The 18,527-nt window shown below is 47.4% G+C and overlaps 1 protein-coding gene across 3 annotated transcripts in view; it reads right to left on the reverse strand.

The window, feature by feature from the left end:
- TEP1 (telomerase associated protein 1) overlaps positions 1-18,527 on the reverse strand; it is a 1,383,286-nt gene that overhangs the window by 604,953 nt on the left and 759,806 nt on the right. For all 3 annotated transcript variants that reach the window (XR_014966740.1, XM_085618536.1, XM_085618535.1), the window contains exon 34: positions 7,083-7,347. Coding sequence is in view for 2 of the 3 variants with exons in the window: in XM_085618536.1 (XP_085474662.1) it covers positions 7,083-7,347 (265 nt within the window). In the remaining variant the exon portion in view is untranslated. The remainder of the gene's footprint in view (positions 1-7,082; positions 7,348-18,527) is intronic.

Raw genomic sequence — 18,527 nt, forward strand, 5'->3', positions numbered from 1 at the left:
GACTCAGAAGCCGCAGCACCAACCTGATCAAAACCTGGGATAGAGGCCGGAAGATGGGAATCAGAGCCTGAATATCCCGGACCCGCTGTTCCGGAGGATAGGCCCGGAACTGCGCCGAGTCCAGAACCGCTCCGATGAAGAGGAGCTTCTGGGAGGGACTCAGATGCGACTTTGGCACGTTGATGGAGAACCCCAGCAAATGCAGGAGGTCGGCCGTAGTCTGGAGGTGGGAGACGACTGCCTGGGGCGAGCCCGCCTTCAACAACCAGTCGTCGAGATAGGGGAAGACTGGAACCCCCAATCTGCGCAGATGAGCTGCGACCACCGCCATCACTTTTGTGAACACCCGAGGGGCACTGGTGAGGCCGAAGGGGAGCACGGTAAACTAAAAATGCTCCTGGCCCACCGTGAACCGCAGGTAACGCCGGTGGGCCGGCAGGACGGGGATGTGGAAATAAGCGTCCTGCAAGTCCAACGCTACCATCCAGTCTCCAGGGTAGCCAGAACCTGATCTAAGGTGAGCATCTTGAATCTCTCCTTCAGGAGGAAGGCGTTGACGCTCCTGAGGTCCAAGATAGGGCGCAGGCCCCCTTTGCCCTTCTTGGGAACCAGAAAGTAGTGGAAATAACAACCCCAACCTACTTCTGGACCAGGAACGCGCTTGATGGCCTCCTTGGCCAAGAGGGCCGTAACTGCCTCCTGCAGAAGATTCAAGTGATCCCCCGACATGCGGTGATACTGCGGCGGCATGGCTGGAGGGGTCGCCTCAAAGGGAAGGGAGTAGCCCCTTTGGACGATTTGCAGCACCCACCTGTCCAACGTGATGGAACGCCAGTGGAGCAGGTGATGGCGAATTCTGCCTCCCACTGGCGTGGAATGGGCCAGAAAGCACGGACTAGGAGGGCTTTGAGATGGATGCTGCTGGGGTAGATGTGGACGGACCGGCACGTTGTCCCCCTGTACCGCCTCGGCGGAATCCACGTCCGCGACCGTGTGAAGGTTGGTTCTGCGGCCTGTGGCTAGGCAGACATGAGGGGGCACCGCTTCCTTGGCCACGAATGGGGCGAAAAGCGGAAGCTTGCGGGCGCGGGCCGAGAGGCCCAAGGACTTGGCCGTAGCTCTGGAGTCCTTAAAGCGCTCCAGCTCACTATCCACTCTGTCGCCAAAAAGGCGACTGCCATCGAAGGGCATGTCCATGAGGGTGCTCTGGACATCCCCAGAAAAACTCGTGGACCGCAGCCAGGCGTGGCGGCGAAGTGCCCCCGTGGTCGAATTTGCCCCACCTAGCGAGTCCGTAGTGTCCAGTCCACATTGGATCGCATGCCGTGCTGCATCCCGCCCCTCGGCAAGAGCCTGGGCAAGCAGTGTCCGGGCATCCTCCGGGCACTGGGGCAGCACGTCCTCCACTGTATTCCACAGGGAGTGGGATTAACGGTCTAAGAGACAAGCGGTGTAAATAGAACGCAATCCCAAACTAAGGGAGGAGAACAGCTTCTTACCAAACTGCTCTAGTGTCTTGGATTCCCGATCCGGGGGAGCGGACGGGAAGGAGGTCTGGGAAGTAGAGGCCAGGATAACCAGGCTCTCGGGTGTGGGGTGCATGGACAGAAAACTGGGGTCACCCGGTGCAGGGCGGTGGCGCCGGGCAACGTTCCGGTCGACAGGAGGTACTGTGGAGGGCTTGGACCAGGTGCCCTTGAGAACGTCAACCAGTGCTTCATTAAACTGCAGCAGAGGCTCCGAGAAACTGGTTGACGGTTGGAGCACTTCAGTGAGGAGGTTAGTCCTCACGGCCACAGCAGGTAGCTCCAGCCAAAGGGCTTCGGCCGCCTTGCGCAGCACCACAGTAAATGCAGCACCCTCCTCCGAAGCCATGGTCAGAGGAGAGGTATCCAGACCACTGGCATCCCCCAGTTCGTCTGCCAGTCCTGAGATAACTAGCCCTGCCGGGCCAGAGGGTCCTCAGACCCCTCCCAGTCGTCACCGTCATCCGATTCCTGGTAGACAGGAGGAATGATCGGAGCCGGGCGGAAGATGAAATTGCCACCCATTGGCGTCGGGAGCGGTGCCGGACAGAGGCGGCACCGGGGGTGGCACCGGAGTTGACGCCGGCCGAGGGGTCGTGAGGTCAACCGGCGCCGACTGGGATCCAGGCCTGGATCCCGCGGGGGCCTGCGGCGTCGGGACCGGAGTCGTTGATGGCGCCGGGGCCGAAGCCGCCGGCTCGCTAGGCCTCCCGGTCGAGCCTGCGGGGCCCAAAGGCGCGCTGGCAGGCGTCGACCGCGGAGCCAGGCTCCTCATGGCCACGAGGAAGGCACTGATCTCCGGCGGAGTCACGCCAGTCCCAGGGACTGGCGGGTATGGGGACGGACGCGACTCCTGCGGCTCTGATGGAGCCGCGTGGGTGGTACCACCCGATCCCTCGGCCGAGTCGCGCGACCGTAGCCCGAAGAGCAATGTCGCCTCTTGGACTTCTTACTATGCTTCAACTTAGCCGAAGACTTGGAACCAGACGAGTGGCGGTGATTGCTGCGGCTCCGTGACCGGTCCCTCGACCTCCTCCTCGACCGGGACCGTGAACAGCGCGGAGCCGACTGCCGGACCTAGAGTAGCTTGCAGGACCGCTCCCGCCTAGCCTTCGACGTCAAGGCACGGCAGTCGGGGCACGACTCGGCATCCTGGTCGGCCCCGAGACAGTAAAGGCACCGGCAGTGGTGGTCCGTAACCGACATCAGTCGGTGACAGGAGTCACAAGCTTTAAAGCCAGGCATCCCTACTGGCACCAGAGTCAAGTCGACGAGAATCGAACCAAAAGAGTTCAAAAAGTTTAGTCAAAAAATGACTAAAGGGTATGCTCTTCCCGGATCGGCACTTACTGGCGTGGAAAAAGAAGACCTGACATCAGCGCGCGAGGGCGGCGTCTAAGTACTCCGACGACATCATCCCGGTGATCACGACGCCGACGACGGACGCGGAGCCGCAGACGACGCCTAGCGACGCGCAAGGGTATTGCTGACGAAAATCTTTCCGGATCCAGCCTGACGCCTGGGGATATTCTAAGGTGAGGAATCTAACGAACGTGTTTCTTTCAGATACACCTGGCACTGCCACACCGAGAGACACACCCACCGCTCTGCGGATGCACTTCATCCCTTTACCTGTTAAAGCCCTGCTCTACCAGTAATGACCTCATTACCCGAGAATTGGGAGAGGATGTGGCCATACGGCCAGAGCTGCTGACTTCGGAGCTGGGGAAGCAGGTTCACGCCGCACTGTCCGCTTATCAGCCTGTGATTCCGGACAAATCACTTAATCTCCCTGTGCCTACCAAAAATCGACTGTGTCTTGGTGTAACATAACTGGTGCTCATGTAAAGTGCTCCAATACCTTCGGGTCGAGTTCACGCTATATAAATCTGCAAAAAATAAAATAAAACGAAAAGCACCCCGATCATTCGGGAACCCTGAAATTCCGGAACTGTCAACCCCCCACTCTCCTGTCGTTAAGCAGTGCGGAACCTTTACGTTCTTTGTGCTCGCTGTATTAGGCGTATGCTTCAGCACTCGTTCCGTCATGTTCAAGCCCTCGATTTGCCGAGTCAGAAATTACTGTTTAGTCGTGACTGTGGTGCCACAGTCTGTTTATTCACCTTGGTAAAGGATCGAACAGATGAGATGTATATGACCAGCCCATTGCCATCTTGTCATCTCAAAAATGATGAGCGGTTAGTTCTAATTTTTACCATTAGTTCTTGCAACCTATTTTTTATAAAAGCGCAGTCATTGCAAACTCATTTTACCTTGTTTCTCTGAGCCATGCAGAATCTTATCATTCTCTTCCACCCACCTCCCGAGATGCTGCCCGACCGACCAACCTGTAGCAGGAATCCTGATGGTGCTCTAGTGTCAATTAATTACATATATTGTTTTCCCCATGCATATGCTTTCTTATACTAGAAAAAGGTCTCACAATTCTAAGAATCCATACCACACTGTTTTTCTGTAAACAAAAAAATGTCATTCTATTCGCCTTCTAATTCTACATCATCATCTTCTTTGCCATTCTTCACATACAATCTGAAGGTTATGTTGAGCTATGTGAGATCAGTGGCAAAACATATCCTTCAAATTACTGATCTCTGTAAATCTCAAAGTTGCTTAACTGACAGTTGGGTACAGGGAAATTCAGATCACATTTTGCATGCACTATTACTTGCTAACTATTAGATCTTGAGAGGAGCTCAAGCTAGTAAACTCAGAGGCAGGGTAGCCTTTCCTTGTAGGAAGAACATAGATATTAACCCAAAACATTTTCAAAGAAGATTTCAAGGAGAGGTTTGTGCATGTAAGTGCAAAGCTAGGTACATTACAATAAATTTGCTTTTATTTTATCGCCTCTCCCCCACCACACACAATTTTCTGCCTCAGTCTCCACTTCCAATAAAGAATGAATAGGACGTGTCACCCTTGATAATCATCATTCCATTGTTCTGAGGAACTTCAACCATCATTTAGAAAGCCCAGTTGGAGTAGACCATTGTATTTTAAAATAGCTCAAGATTTACAAATTAAAAATTATGAACAATGAACCACTTATCTTCCAGGACATCTAGATGCAACTTTTGCCTCTTCTGTCCTAGGATGCACCATAGATCTATGTATATTGCTGCCACACCTAGACCATCACAAAGTCCTTTTCACTATCCAAACATCTAAAACAATAAAAACCAAAGGAAGGAAAGTCCTAACAGACAGATGTTGGAGATGCTTTTCTATCCATGAAGCAAGTGATTTAATTACAAATATCTTTCCACCAACTCCACTGCGGTCAATCCAAGAGACCTAAATTGTGCTTTAGCTGCTTTTAATACAAATCTAACCAATTACTTTGACAAGACATTACCCATTAAGACCCATGAACACATCAGAAATCTTTCTTACAAGAACACCCCTTGGTTTGCACTTGAACTAAACACCTGTTAACTCAAAGCCAGAACAACAGAAAGGAAATAATGCCCAAATTACGCCAATGAGGCAAAACAAATTTATATCATGGCAATAGCCTCATACAAACAAATTATTTTGGTCAGATTAAACTACTATTCCTCCACCCCATATGCCAGCAATCAACACATGGAAAGATATCTTCAGTTTTATTGTAAAATTGGTGTCCTCACTAAAAAATGATAATTGATTTGAGCCTTCCAAGCTCTGTGTGATAAGCTGCCACAGTTTATTGCCACCAAGATTGAGACCAATAATATTTTGAAACACCTTCAAGCAGGCTTCAGAATGATCTGGTCATTGCACAGATCTGGTACTTACTTTGGCCCTGGATGATCTCCGGAGGCTTGTGGACCATAGTTTTCAAGGGACTGTGGTCCTTTTGAACATTTCCATAGCCTTAGATGCCTATGCTCCGAGCATATGGAATGCCCTCCCGAGGGACCTGTGCTGCAACCCCTCCTACCTTGGCTTTAGACAAGACCTTAAATGTCACCTCCTCAGCAAATACTGGAGTCTTTAATCCTCTCTGATCCTGCACTCCTTTTTCTCCTGTATTGGTTATCTCTCTGCTTACCCGTCTGCCCTATTGTTTCTCCCTTTACTCTCCTGGCCTTCGCTCTCCCTGGCCCCTCATGTTATCCTCTCCGCTCTAACTTCTGCGTTGGTTGCTGCTTGTTGACACTCTCCCCTGTGCTCTGTCCATTTGTTATGGACCCCTCCTCACCTGCCCTTTACAACTACCATTTGTTTCTCCTGGATTGTATTTACTGTGTGACCCGAACCGTTTACCTCTATCTTATCTTTGAAATGCATATAATCCTGTTAACTATCACTTTTCTGCCTTCTCCCGACTTTATGCTGAGATTTGGCTCGTAACTTTAGTTAATTTTGTCCAGACATGCTGTGTCCTGTATATTCTGCCTGCTCCTGCAAAGCCCTCTGTTACCTCTGGGTCTAGCCAGCACTATATAAAAACGTACAAATAAATACATAAAATGAATACCATTAACCAATCAGTGTTGCATTCTAGATTGGAAGATATTAGCCTCAATAAGTCAGTTTAGTTATCCAGCACAATATCCTTGGTGCAGCAACATCAACTGTTGCATGGCTAAACACTTATAAGGTCCCAAAGGCGAGACCATTGGCTATGCCAATGCTTGTTTTTTAATGGGTTTCTGTCAAACGTCACAGGTCTCATTCCCCAGAGCTCATATTTTAGGCATACTCCACCACTAAAGGCGTTATACCAAGTCAGGCAGATTATGGACAGATATCCTCCACCCCTGGAGTTATTTATACTGGGGCAACTCATATATTGAGATGGAAGTACACCCTAACTGGTGGCACAAAACTTCAAACAGCCAATAGCAATACAGTGACAGATGAATGTTCCTTAGAAGCACAACTTGATATATATTTAGAAATGTAAGAATAAAAAATCTGACCTAAAAAAGGAATATTCAATATAAGAGTTAATTCAATATTTATAATAATTTCAGCACGATACTTGTGGTAACACAACATTGCTCACTGGGACCATGACTCTGACTGGGAGTGAAGTAAACCTATAAGATGCGGACACTCATACATGAAGGGCATAGCCTTACAGTGCTAAAGAAGAGCCGACACATGAATGTGAATCCCCTCGTGGTAAATCTGGGCAGTAATACACACAATACTCTGAAGCACTTGGCACTCGTGGGAATCTTTGGCAATGTTTCAGGTGGTTCAGTTGTGCTGTGTGCACAGAATAGTTGATATTGACTTACCTTGCTGTGGTGAAGCATACATGAATTGTCAATGATAAACACACTGCTCTGGTGCAATTGAGACTATGATAAACATTGGCAGTGGCCTAAACACAGTGCTAGGGAAACAATGGCACAATAGGAAATATTGTCAATGACAGGATGGCGCCTCAGCACCGCTGTCACAGTTGGTAAATGTTAGCACTGCACATACAAACCTCCCAGTACAATAACCATAGAACTAGAGACAAATGTTGACAATGGCATACAATTAATTGATGGACAGGCAGCAATTTTCTTAATGCAAGGCAATAAAAGTCTGTACCTGTCAGCTTTCCTCACTGTCTGGGGCTTGTTCATCCACCTCAGCGTGCACAGAGGTTGACCTGACTCAAAGTCTTTCTTGTTCCCCAGAAGCCTCTGGGCCTGCGATGTGATGGGAGAGGTGTCTGGCTCATTGATGACTTGTTGATAAAAGAGTGAAGGATTCTGAGCGAGAAGAGAGCAGTTTCTCTGAATAAAATCTCTGTAGACCTCGGCTCCTTGAGAATCAGGAGGTACACCATCACTATTCTTAGTAAGAAAGGAAACTAAAAAAATAAAAATAAAAACATTTACAAAACATTTCCCGTACATCCTTAAGGATAATGCATATACCACTCTTACAGCACAGTATCGACGGCTTAACCCAACTTGCTGCTGGACAATGCCGCTTTAGCCTCCTGTGAGAAGCCATCACACCCCAGCTAAAATTACATTTGCCCATTCTTAGGCCAAACTTTGCCTTTTTCTAAGAGACTGTAGGTAGCCTCAGTCACCTCTGCCTTGGGATACATGACTCTAGGACAATGTTGCCCCACGTTGGAATGGCGGTCCCTGGAAGCCCATCCTGCGGCTTTCCACTCTGTAATCTATTTTGACCTTGCCATGGTTCATTAGTGCCAAGGCTAATATTAGTGTGTGCCCACTCTAGTAATTTTGGCCAGAGTATTTTTCCCATGGGGAATACTGGCTTTGGCGATACATGGACGCACTTCAACAGTATTACATCTACAATAACAGCCTTTCTATCCCTCAGTTTTTCCCTGGATTAAAAAGTCGGGAACGTGGACCAGCAATGTTTGGGTGAGGCTTGAAATCAGTATTCATTAATTCAGATCACATAAACGTTTTGTACCTCCAAATGTACATTAGCACCCAAGCAGTAGCACTTTATGCATGTGTGGACATTAGTCCATGTGCTAAAGATCCTCTAGAAGACGTACTAGCAAATACTGATGTTGAATCCTGATTGAGGCATAGCACTTTTTAAAAAAAAATTTAATTGATTTTCTGTAAAAACAGTACAACATTGAGTCATGCCATAATTCATTATACCTTGGTTAGCAGCGTTTACAAAGAGTATAGCCGCATTGAGGCTTAATACAGCTATAAACAGGTATGTCTTCCTTTCAGAGTGACCGGGTTGAGAATAGGTTATAATGCATTTTCATTGCGCTCCAGTAAGTACGCAGTAAGGGGTGCCCAAAAGTCCTTCGGACGTGATCTGGTCGGCAGCTCCTCCTCATATGTCTTGAGAGTGCCTCTGCAATACACTAGATCTTTCAGCCATGTCTTAGGCGCAGGGCATAATGTGCTGTCCCAGTGTATGGACACCCTCTGTTTTGCCATTAGCAGTGCTATCGCCAACAGCTTTTTCCTTGCTGGTGGTATCTTACAGATCAGACCCAGAATGTACACCCGTATAGAACACTCAATCTCACATTGTACGACCTCGTTTCGTTACATTTATCCAATATTCTCTTAACTTCCCACAATTCCATGCTAAGTGTGTGATGTCTGCATCCCACATCTGCGGCAGACAGGCCCCTGCCTGCAGACCCTGTCTCCAAAGCCTCGGAGGTGTGTGGTAGGCCTGATGGAGATATATGAGGTGGATTATGCGTAAGTTGCAGTTCGGTGTCAGCATGTCTGTGAGGCTGCAACAGGTTGTCCAGTCTTGTGTGAGTGGCGTGGACAGAGACTGGTTCCATCGTGTTAAGGCTCTGGTAGTGGGTTGTGCGCATTCTATCTGCATAGCGTGATGTAGTCGGGCTACTAGGTGACGTCTGTTGGGTTCTGTTATTATTGTCTGTAATGGGGCTAGAGCTGGAGATCCTCAGGGAAGTTGGGGTATAATGATTTGATGGCCGCTCTTATCCTGTAATAGATGAAGCGAAACAGTAATGATTGGTTGGTAATGTATTGTAATACGGTCAATTCCACAAAGTGCCCTTCTACGTATAAATCACTCATTGTACTAATGCCTGCGTCACGTAGCATAGTGATGCTTCCAGCGTCTTGCACCGCTGTCAGTGCAGGGTGGTTAGCAAGAGTCATGGCAGGGGCATATAGCGGTAGTTTATTAGTCATTTGACCTAGTTGTCGCCCGCATCCGTGGTGGCCTTCATGGTGTTAATTTCAGAGCGAGGGACATCCCTGCAATCGTACGGTAATATGTGGCATAATGATATGGGGTAGGCATCGCCCTCTTCCACGGCCAGATGAGGCAGGTATTGCACTGGATGATACCAGTAGTGAGCATAATGTGCCTGTGCACATAAATAATAAAGTTTAAAGTTCGGGCGGCGAACCCACCCTGATTATACGGGAGCGCCAGCGTGTCCCAACTGATTCTTGCTTGTTTTCCCGCCCACACCAATTTGTTAATATGTGTTTGTAGTGTTCTAAAGAAGTATTGCGGTAGGGCGATTGGGATGTTGGTGAAGCGGTATAAAAATGTTGGTAGTACCACCATTTTTATAATGGCTGTTCTATCGGCTAACGTCAGGGAGTTGGATCCATTTATCCACTTGTTCCTCTAGTTTGACTATTGCTCTCCCATAGTTCTGGCTGATGACTACCGCTGGGTCCCTGTGGATCCGATCCAGACGCCCAAATATTTTACAGGGTCTGTCTGCCACTCCAGGGGGTATTCCAGGGAGCATGTTTGCGTATGCTCAGTAAGGGGGATGATAGTGGATTTGTTCCAGTTGATTTGAAGGCCCGAGAAACCCCCAAATCTAATGTATTCCCGCAGAAGCCGTGACAAATTGTGCTGTGGGTCTCTCACGTACAGCACCATGTCGTTTGCATACAGCGATAGCCCTATTTGGCGCTGCTGAAACCTAAGTGCCGCGTCTGCATATTTTTGTCGGACTTTACAGGCCAGGGGTTCGAGTGCTATAGTAAAAAGTAGCGGGGAGAGCGGACAACCCTGTCGTATTCCGCACCTAATCAGCACTGGCTCCGATATCTGCCCATTCACTTCAATTCTAGCAACTGGCTCTGTGTAGAGAAGTCTGATCAAATTTAAAAACAAATCTGGCATGCCCCTCCTGCTCATTATGGCAAACAAGTAGCCCCACTCAACCGAGTCAAAGGCCTTGGCTGCGTCCAGCAGGACAGCCGTAGCCTGCAACTTCGGATTTAAAATATGTAAAAGCGCAAATATGGTGCGTATGTTATGGGAGGTCGAGCGCTCCGGAATTAATCCCAACTGATCTGGGAGTACAATTGTGGGCATTAGGGGCGTTAGTCTGGTGGCCAGCACCTTGGCTAATATTTTGGCGTCAGTATTTATTAGAGACGAGGCATAGCACTTTGTTAAGCATTACCGTCCAGCACCTGTTGATTTTTTGCAACAAACAAGTTACTTACCTTTGGTAATGCTCTTTCTGGTACAGTTTCTATATGGCTGCAGCACCTTCACCTTCTGAATATTCCCAAGGTGTTCGAATGAATCAGTAAACATTTCAGCAGTGACTCTGCATACTGGTAGGTGGCGCAATGCTGCTCCGCAATGACATCTCTCCACTCCAGAAATGAAATGTGGAGCCTATATAGATGCCACTCCTGTGAGCTGACGTCAGTTGCTTTCGAGGCTGTCCACGCCCTCGACGCAGAGCCCCAAAAGCAAATTGTTTTGACTAGTATGTAGATTCCTAGACTTGGGATCTTATTAATGGATAGAGTCCAATCAATCACAGAACGGGAAGGTTGGAAGGGTAAATGAGGAATCTGCAGTCAGAAAATCACTACCATTAAGAGCGTTACTGACTATATGCAACTTGTTAGTCTAAATAAGACTCCTAGCTGTAGAATCGTCACCTTTGAACCAAATACCAAAGCAGTATCTATTTGGATGTGTGTCTGTGAATTGGACTCACGCTAGAAAGTCCTGCTGAACCAAACAGGAAAAATGCCCCTCTTGGCGAACTTGACTGTCCAGACAATAGTGCTTTGTGAGCATATGAAGGGAGGTTTGCATAGCCACCTGGCAAATGTCAAGGGCAGGGACTCCACGTGCCAACACAGTGGTAGCCGATTTAGCCCTGGTAGAAAATCGGTACACAGCCATTCCGGAGGCTGCTTTTCCGCCAAAGCATTGTATATCTTAAATGTAAAGCACGATCCAGTGGGAGATGTTACTCTTCTGCACAGCCTGATCTTTATTCGCTTCTGAGAACCCGACAAAGTTCTCCAGTGTTCTTTTGTATGATCAATATAAAAGCTTAGAGCTCTCCTGAGGTTTAAAGTGTTGATTCTCTTCTCCTCCTTCTAGGGGTGAGGCAAAGCATAGAACGCCGGCAATGTGATATTTTAACCGACTCAAACTGTCATAACTTTAGGCAAGAAGGGTGCCTGGGTCTTCAAACCCAGCTTGACTGAGAAGAAGGTGGTGTAATGCAGGTTTACACAGTGAGCCTGAAGCTCACTCACAGGCCACACTGATGTTATGCAACAAGGAACACAGTCTTGAGTGAGGGTGACTGGCCACAAGGCACATCTGTGAATCAGCTCAAATGGGTGCACATCAGATATCTGAATATTTGAGGACCAAGTTGAGGTCCTAATGTGGCGTGACCAAAGAAGAGAGAGGATACGGATGTTGTAAACCTTTCAATAAGTGCATATAAATTTGAGACTGGAACAATGGGGGCTGATCCGACAAACGTAAAAAGGACAAAGAAGCCGTAAGGTACCCTTTAACTGTGCTCACACAAAAACCTTTCAGACTACGGACAATACCTACAACAAAACGTCAGACAGTTGTACCTGGAGGTGGTCTATATGCCATGTAGAGCCCCAACCCACAAATTTGTCCCAACAGGCGTATGCCATTTTTGTTGAGAGACGCCTGGCTCCAAGATGACATCAACCCCATTTATTAATGGTTGAAGGTGTTCAGCTATCATAGCTCATTCTCCAAGTACTATGTGGAGAATGTGAATGAGCCAAATATCCAATGTAAGGGAGTTCCAGTTAGTTGACACATACTGAGAAACAGCTTATCACCAGAGTCGAAATGCAACTTGGACACTGTAAGCAAAGACATCTACTTACTCAGGAGATTAAAACAAGAAAATGAGGACGTAAACATTGGGCAAAATAACACCGGTCTTGATGGAAGATGAGACAGGCAACTTTAAAGTGGATGTAGCGTACCACAGACAACCCAATGCTATATGGGCTAGAGAGATTATGGTCTCTTTTTCTAAATCTAGTAATTGTAATGACAGTTGCATGTTGGGATCCCAAGGGCCAATACAAAAGGGACTGTCATAACAAAAGTCTTATCCGGAGTTGACAAAAGCTCGAGTATGCTTCAGTTTTTTGAGCTGGAGTTGACATATCCTAAGTAGTGTGTTAACAAGGTTACCAGTGTGAATTCGACATTAAAAGTAGCAGCAAGATATTTTACTTTTTCTACTCGTTGCAAATCAAGGGAAAGATTATTAGTAGTGAGATGGTGGATATTAAGGGTCTCCTACAGTGCAACAAGGCTGCCCCATGATGGGCTCCGAGGGTTCAAGTGGTGCAGAGCGAGAACCCGCCTGTAGGGGGAGAGCATCTCCTCTCCATGGGACCCGAAGGCATGCTAGATGGAGGTGGCTGGGATCTGAGGAATCGGAGAATGGCCTCACAGAACTCTTTAATCTGTTTTGGAGTGGTGGATGGCAACGGAAACTCAGGTTGCGCTGGGACAAGTTGTGGTATAGGCTCCAAAGTCCATTCACTTTGGGAGGAGAGATCGAGATGTATGATGCCGTATGGATCTAGTCTGACATGCAAGGAATGTTCAAAAGGTGTGGATTCTGCAGCTAGAAGTCACTATCAGAAAATATTTTTGCAGATTCGCATGGGTTATGAATAACATGTTGAGTAATTAAAACTTTAAATTTTTTGTACTGTCCATAGACAGTAACACTACAACTTATGATAGCATCAATAGTACGCCCGCCAGGCCACAACACATGATCACCATCTTCAAATTATATTATCTGCTATTAGATTGCGCATCAGATATTGTATCAGATTTATTTACTGTTCTTTAAGAAGGTAAGCAGGAAGACTTCAACATTAGATGCATAAAGCACCGACATCTAAAGGACTTCAAAAATCTGCAACAGAAGAGTTTTGCCTGGTGTACTTTACAAAAAAGTTTGACCACAGTGGAAGACCCAAGTCATGTATACTTTTTCACTGACATGGGGCTTAACAAAAGGGAGGAAGTAAAGGCCATTGATTACTCTTCACTGATAACCAGGCCAAGAGGACTTTAAACTAGCCCATAGGAATATTCATCTACTAATAATTTATTATGCAGACATTAACTTTTTCTCAAAGTGTCTGCTTCAGTCTTACAATTAACATGTGCTCCAAGGAAAAAAGATCCTTAAAAAGGTAGGAACCAAGATCCAGATGTACTAAGCACTGGTTGCAAAATACTGTTCGTTACCAAATCACAATTTGGGTTTGTTACATACCAAAAGGCCTTTACGCAGTCACAAACTGCCCAACTTTATGAATTAGACCCTTTGCAAATTCAAAATGCCTATGTACATCTAGACCAAAGACTTGTTCTAGGCATAGGACTACACTGGAAGTTGCTATGCATAGAGACATCACGGCACAATCCATCAGTGGCTTCACTATTCACGCAGTTCTAAATAAGACCTTCACTTACTCTGTGAAATTTCCTTTGTCTCTGTGAACATGCTCAAATAAGTTGTGAGAAGTTGGCCTGATATGTAGTGCTCACTATTCTAGTGATCACTGTGTATCATTCCAAACGACCCTTATTGATGATTGGTTGTAAGTCAACCTTATAGACCAGCTATCCTAGTAGCGTGGATACGAGCAGTCTTAGGCTAAACTCTAGAGGGCGTGTTAAGCCAGCTGTTTACCATCACATATACCCCTTGAACACCAAGTGAAAGGACACCACACAAGTTGTTATGAAAATAAAGGTTATTTATTTATAACAAGACTACCCTGGCTCTTTATGAGACAGGGAGCTAAGCACAATACAAAACTCTTAGGAAAATACTTCTGGTTGCACAATTTACACAAATGCCCGAGGGCACGAAACCATTACACTGCAAGTGGAAGGGGAGAGGTTAGAAAGTCTAAAGTTACTGATTCCGGAGTGATCCGATCAGTGGGACTTAAACGAAAAAGGAACTGGACACTTGTAAAGCGAACCTGCGATGGAGCACCGAAATGCTCGTGTTACCTAGCCCAGAGGCTGCGGCTGTAGAAGGTTCGGCAAGATGTCGGAAGTCCTCGTTGTAGTCTCAGGAGCCTGAAAGAAGAGTTGCTGGCAGGCGACCAGTGTCGATATTGAGCGAGATCCAAGCCTGGATCGGTGATAAAGAAAACCTGAAAGCAGAGGGGACTCAGTTCTCAACCGCTAGCCAGCGATCGTGTGGGTACCAGGAGGGTACCGGCTGGAGTCACCTCGACCAGGTGAGTGGATGACGTCGGACTCGGCTGTTCCTCGGACCAGGAGGCGCGGCGGCGACCAGGATGGAGGGCGAGCTGTCCCACGAAGGTGTCTGCTGTCGATGATGCTGGGCCCAGGAATGGGGCAGCGGATCTTGGCAGGGGCAAGCCCACGTGGTGGAGTCAAGATGGCGTCTGGAGTGGACTAGGAGAGTCCGTGGTACTCCTCTGTTGGAGGGGAGCAAGAGCCAGTCTGGAGCAACCAGACTAGTGATGAACAATCGTGGTGCGTAGTGAAGAGGGCCACAAGCCGGTCAGCCAGTGGTCGAACAACGCGGTGAACAGCAAGGAGCGGAAGGGCCCCCACGCAGATCTCGGGGATGCTGGGGAGGCAGACTTCGATGCTGGAGCTGCTCAGGGTTAGGGCTTCTCAAACCCTAGGTGCACTCACTCGAGGGTCCCTCGGTGGGCGTGCTAGATAAGCGTCGTGCAGGTTCTGAAGATGGCCGGTCCCGCAGGTCTCGTCACACCTACGACTCTCAGCTGGGCTGATGAGGCAGGTAAAAGGTCAGAGATGGCAGGGACTCGGGTCTCGTCGAGCTGGGCAGTCTTGATCCGTAGGAGAGACTTACAGCAAACCGCAAGCGCTTAGGTGGTGCCTGCTGGTGCAGGGTGGCTACTCCTTAGCCACAAGGGAGAGTCTTCAGAAATAGTCAAGAGTTCCTTTCGTGGAAAGTGGTTCGTGATTCGGAGTTATCCGATTATCTGATTATCCAATTTGGGAAGGGGACTCGCTCCTACCTTTATTCTAAGAAAAAGGGGTTGGCCCGTGACTAGGTTCTACCTATGGGTGGAGCCAGGAGGGGGGTGGTTACACCCCTATCCTTTGTCCGGCTTCGCGCCAGCTCAGGGGCTGGTGTGCCCCCAAAACTGGTTTGAGCCGGGCTATGCACAGTGAGCACCGGGGTGCCACTTGCAATCACCTTCCTTTCAGCCCTGCCTACCTGGAATACACAAACCCTGTCTGGGATGGTGCTAACACCACCCTCGACAGGAAACCCTTTGTCCAAACTCCCTTCGCTGGAAGGTCTCCCAGCAGCAGGAGGTCAGACTTGTGTCTGGTGGCAGCATCCATTTTGTGATGCTGAGGCTTGAGTCAACTTTAACCGGGGTTCAGGGTTACTTCCATGTCGTGCCCCTCTAGAAGGGGGGAATGCTAACCCCGTCGCCAGAACTAGCGAGGGGTTCGTATTCCAATTCGTATGACACCTTACTCGACATGTGTAGGTGATGCGATGCCAAAGTTAGCAAATAACCACAAGGATTATAATGCATTTAAAATAGTTGGCCCGCGTCACCATGGAACGGCTATTAGGACTTGGTTCCGCAAGCCGTCGACGGGCTCAGCTCGCGCCCGAGCACCATCCCACATGACTCCCTGCACTCTGCCTTCAGGATTGATAAGGCCTGCCATAGGAGTGACTGATAGGAATCCATGTGTCCATTTTAGGGTTAGGTGTAGGAATACTACACCTACAGCAACGGGTGATTACACCACGTGGCCCCAGCTGTCGTGCAGCCAGTTGTGTCAGATTTGGGCGGCCATTCCAGGGGTGGCATAATACATGCTGCAGCCCCTGGTAGGCCCTGGGTACACCGATGCCCTGGATACCTGTGGTATGCTGAGACAGGGACTGACAAGGCGGCCCAGTTCCAATTAGTGGATGCACCTAATGTACATGTGTGTTAATTTCGAGAGAGAACAGCTAGGCTGTGGGTCTGATTGGCAGGCCCACAGCCGGGGAAAGTCGTAAACCAATGAAGCAAAAGCAAAAAATCTGGGTGATCATAGGATTGCAGACCCTACTCTCCTACATAAGTGCCTAAAAGAATCCCATTGTGGCCTGATGTAACATACTAGCACCACATTGTGCTGTAGGTACTATAGACCTCCTTTTCTCATTCATGAAGATGTTAGTTAGTGTGCACCAGTCATACTTCAAATGAGTCTGGTGGTGGTTTAGTTCTCACAGAAGGTCTTTATCTGGGCATCTGTACTTTTTTCCTGTCACCCACTACTTGTATGTCTTTGCTGAAGATGTCTAAAAGATTGCTACATGATGTTACAGAAAACCTGGTGCCAATGGAACAAAAAAAGAAGCAGGTGCACAAGGCCACAGTGTTGCAAAGATGATAGATGTTGGTGCTTTTGACACAGTAGCTGAGATGCTGAGTTGGGCAGTTGCAATATTCTTACATTTGGGGCAGGCTTTGATGTCACCAATGCTATTGATTTGGTGTTGCTGGAGACTGTGTTGTATCTGGATTTTGTTCTGGCACCATGGTGCCTTATTGGTGGGCTTAAATTTCTATGAAGCTTAGATGCTCTTGGAGAACCTCTTAGTCATCTTGGAGCGTGGGCTCATGTGTGGAGATTTGCTTCTTCTCTTAAAGCCTAACCTCCCTCTGAATTAAAGTCATGAATATTGATCCTCAAGCTCCAAGGGGCTAAAACAGTCTTCTACAGTGCAGGGGTCACCCACCATGAAGGGTCGTCCTTGCTGCCATCTACGCTGGCAGATTTGTGAGGCTGAATGACTAAGTGAGATCGAATGAGCCCTTCACATAATTGTGCAAGAAGTTAGGTAGGGCAAAAAAAATTGTGTTACATCACTGTCGGGTTCAGAAGACACTAGCTGATCTAATGGCAATTACTGAAACTAGTTTCAAAATGTCCTGTGGATTGTATTACTCAGTTAAAGGTCTTGGTGTTTCTGCGGGTCCTTGTTGACAATGTTCTCTGCAAACCTTGTCTTAAGGTTAACCATTCTCAGCATTTGCACAGCACTCGCCTAACCAAATGGGTCTCCTGGTGCTGATTTTGGAGTCCCGCATAACCAAACAGACTAGCATTGAGATTTATTCTGAAAGAAGGCAGAGATGGAATAAGCCAAATATCCAATGTAAGGGAGCTCCAGTTAGTTCACACATACTGAGAAACAGCATATCACCAGAGTTGAAATGGAACATGGACACTGTAAGCAAAGACTTCTCCTTACACAGGACATTAAAACAAGAAAATGAGGAATGAAACATTGGGCGAAATAACACCGGTCTTGATGAAAGATGAGACAGGCAACTTTAAAGTGGATTTAGACTACCAGAGACATCTCAATGCTATATGGGCTACTGAGATTATGGTCTCTTTTTCTAAATCCAGTAATTGCAATGACAGTTGCATGTTTGGATCCCTAGGGCCAATACAAAAGGGACTGTCATAACAAAAGTCTAATCTGGAGTTGACAAAAGCTCAAGAGTATGCTTCAGTTTTCTGAGCTGGAGTTGATATATTCTAAGTAGTGTGTTAACAAGGTTACCAGTGTGAGTTCGACTTTAAAAGTAGCACGAATATTTTTTACTTTTTCTACGTTTCAAATCATGGGGAAGATTATTGGTAGTGAGATGGTGGATATTGATGGTCTCCTTTTACAGTGCAAAATAATGACTTCCGTATATGAGCTGATCTAAACCTGCATTTCAGCCAAAAGATGCTGGTGAGACCCGACAATGCTGACTACGCATGACAGAGCACTCTATCTCTGAAGGACCCATGGTAGAATCAAATTGAGTTCCAGAAGGTCCCATGTAGTGACAACACTTTGTTGCTGGTCTTGGACCCCTTAACAGAGAGATGGATGCTCATCTAAAAACTCTGTTTGGTCTGAAGGTGAAATACTTATCTTTCCATTGCCTCATCCTCTTCTTGTATATATTTATGTCTTGTCTTGGCAACCATCACACTGCGCCATTGTGGCGGTTCAGAAGATAAACAATGCATAGGGAGCAGTTGTTTTTTTAAACATTTCTTACCTCAGGTGAGACTTTTGTCAAACACAAAGAATACAGTGGTCAAAGAAGCTCAAGAAGGAAAAACAGGAGGTAAGCCTTAAACAAAAAGCCACCCTTCACAGAAAATAATTTCAAATTGTAGCTGATATCTATT

The sequence above is a fragment of the Triturus cristatus genome, chromosome 7 (genome assembly GCF_964204655.1).
Source record: "Triturus cristatus chromosome 7, aTriCri1.1, whole genome shotgun sequence".
Classification (NCBI taxonomy): domain Eukaryota; kingdom Metazoa; phylum Chordata; class Amphibia; order Caudata; family Salamandridae; genus Triturus; species Triturus cristatus.